The sequence below is a fragment of the Penaeus monodon genome, chromosome 21 (assembly GCF_015228065.2).
Source record: "Penaeus monodon isolate SGIC_2016 chromosome 21, NSTDA_Pmon_1, whole genome shotgun sequence".
NCBI classification, from domain to species: domain Eukaryota; kingdom Metazoa; phylum Arthropoda; class Malacostraca; order Decapoda; family Penaeidae; genus Penaeus; species Penaeus monodon.
The window spans coordinates 45,783,720-45,785,749 of NC_051406.1; the positions used below are offsets into that span (position 1 = coordinate 45,783,720).

Below are 2,030 nucleotides of genomic sequence, written 5' to 3' on the forward strand. Positions count from 1 at the left end.
TCCTTTCACCAAATACTAGCTACATGAGCAGTGAGATCCATTCTTTCCCAAAGCGAACCGAGCGGGGAGCATTCGACTCGCTGGCTCACCTAAACGAGTCGTGCGGAATGTTGTTGTCGGAGTGCGAGTGGCGGCCTCCCTTGATGTCGAAAAGCGAGTGGCCTCCGCACGAGAAAGACAGCTGCTGCAGCAACGCGTCGGTGCTTCCGCCCACCCTGGCGCACACGTCCTCTATCACAGCTAGCACGCCGGTCTGTCGCTGTTGATGACACGCTCATGATTACTTTTGCCGGAATCTCAGCCGCCAGAAACAAGCTTGATTACAGCATCTCCATCTTCGCACAGCATATACAGAGCCCTCTTTCCATACGCTGCCCCCCCCCCCCTCCTAAGGACCCACAAACCTGCTCAATAAGGTCCACGACGGCGTTGTTGGTTGGAATGTCCAGGGGCGTCCAGTCGATGCCCTCCCGCAGGTAGTCCTCTTGCACCTCCTTCAGCGTGATCTCTGTGACGATCTGGGGACATAATCCCTTCGTCAGGCGAGCTCCCGACGGGTCGCGCAGCTTGTGTCAGAGACTAGGCATTTGTTTACACCACTTTGAAGCAAGACAAACCTACCTGATGAAGTTTCTCATTACAAAAATTTATGACCAGCTGCTCAAAGCTGTTTGTCTCCTGGATTTCGAAGCCGAAGATATCGAGCAGTCCGAGCACCTTCCTGCGGCCAAGCGTCCTCACCTGCAATCAGTGAAGCAAAGGTAGGGCGTGTCCAGGTGCCGTGTAGGACATTGTCACCACATCCACAGTAAGGACCCTGAATAGCTAAGGTAGTTTAACTTGGCATTCACACAAAAAGCAGCATCCCCGCCATATCTAGGACCAGAAGACATCCCACCCGTGCTGCAGTTGCAACATCAATCTAAGGAAATGTTGCACTGCTTGGACTACGCAAAGCCACCAAGGGCAAGCCCACCTGACCCTGACGCCCTTCTTAGCTCTAGCCTGACCTTGATCGCCTCGTTAGCTCTGGCGACGACCCAGGTGAAGAGGCGGTTGTAGAGCGCGCGGCAAAGCGCGTCGCGGGCGCGCGTGGCCTCCACGGCGGTCAGCTCGGCCATCACGGTGTCGCCGCGCGCCTCCACCGTGCGCGTCTGCAGCGCCGCCGCCAGCGCCGGAACCTCGCAAGAGAGCAGCTCACACACCTCGTGCAGCTCTGCAGGAGAAGGGCGCGTGCAGTCAGATGGTTATTCCCGGCGGCATCGTGTCCCTGTGTGCAACTAATTACGCAGCCTTGAGTGGCGGGACCGTGCCACTTGCTGCCAAGGCTGGCCGCAGAGCCTTGGGAATACTACCCTCTCTCTCCAGACCAAGGAGGACTTCAAACCTAGGGAGACTAGGCCACATGTCCGCCAAAGAAAAAAAAACGAGGAATAGTGGCTACAGAGAGAATAACTACCTCATTCCTTTTCTAAGTACGTTCTGTAATGATACAAACATGCTACTGAACAGTTACTGAACAGTAACAACCGGACAGTTTTAATTTACTTCATTATTAATATATCTATCTATCTGATGCTTTATTCAGCCGTATAATATACATAATTTTTATTAATCTTGTTACAGTATTAGCAAAAGTAACAGTAAAATTAACAACAATGACATGTGTATCAATGATAATAATCATACAATTAGAGTGATCAGCAGATCAAGTAGAGGTGACGCTGCTGTCACATGACACAGCGAGACGACGAAGGTGGCGCTGGTGACAAAATTGGAAAGAAGAATGACACTCTGTGATCCTGAGCACGACTAGCAAGGTTCCCTGAATCCTAGAATATTACAGGAAAGCAATTTTTGTTGGAATCAATGAGAGCGCTCTTTTATATAAATATACTATCATGACATGTTGAGTAATAAGATTTTTTTTTCTATTCGTGTTACAAACAACTACATTTAATTGCAAAGTCTCAGAAATCTTTAAAGATCAAAATTTTATACACTTTCCATCCAGTCAAGTTTGAGCAGAT

The 2,030-nt window shown here is 49.9% G+C and overlaps 1 protein-coding gene across 1 annotated transcript in view; it reads right to left on the reverse strand.

Annotated features, from left to right (window-relative positions):
• The window catches only part of LOC119586538 (unconventional myosin-Ia-like), a 73,617-nt gene that overhangs the window by 13,049 nt on the left and 58,538 nt on the right, over positions 1-2,030 (reverse strand). Inside the window, exons 11-14 of the mRNA XM_037935294.1 lie at positions 1,011-1,216; positions 622-741; positions 405-518; positions 90-259 (exon numbers count right to left, since the gene is read on the reverse strand). Coding sequence (XP_037791222.1) covers positions 90-259; positions 405-518; positions 622-741; positions 1,011-1,216 — 610 coding nt within the window. The remainder of the gene's footprint in view (positions 1-89; positions 260-404; positions 519-621; positions 742-1,010; positions 1,217-2,030) is intronic.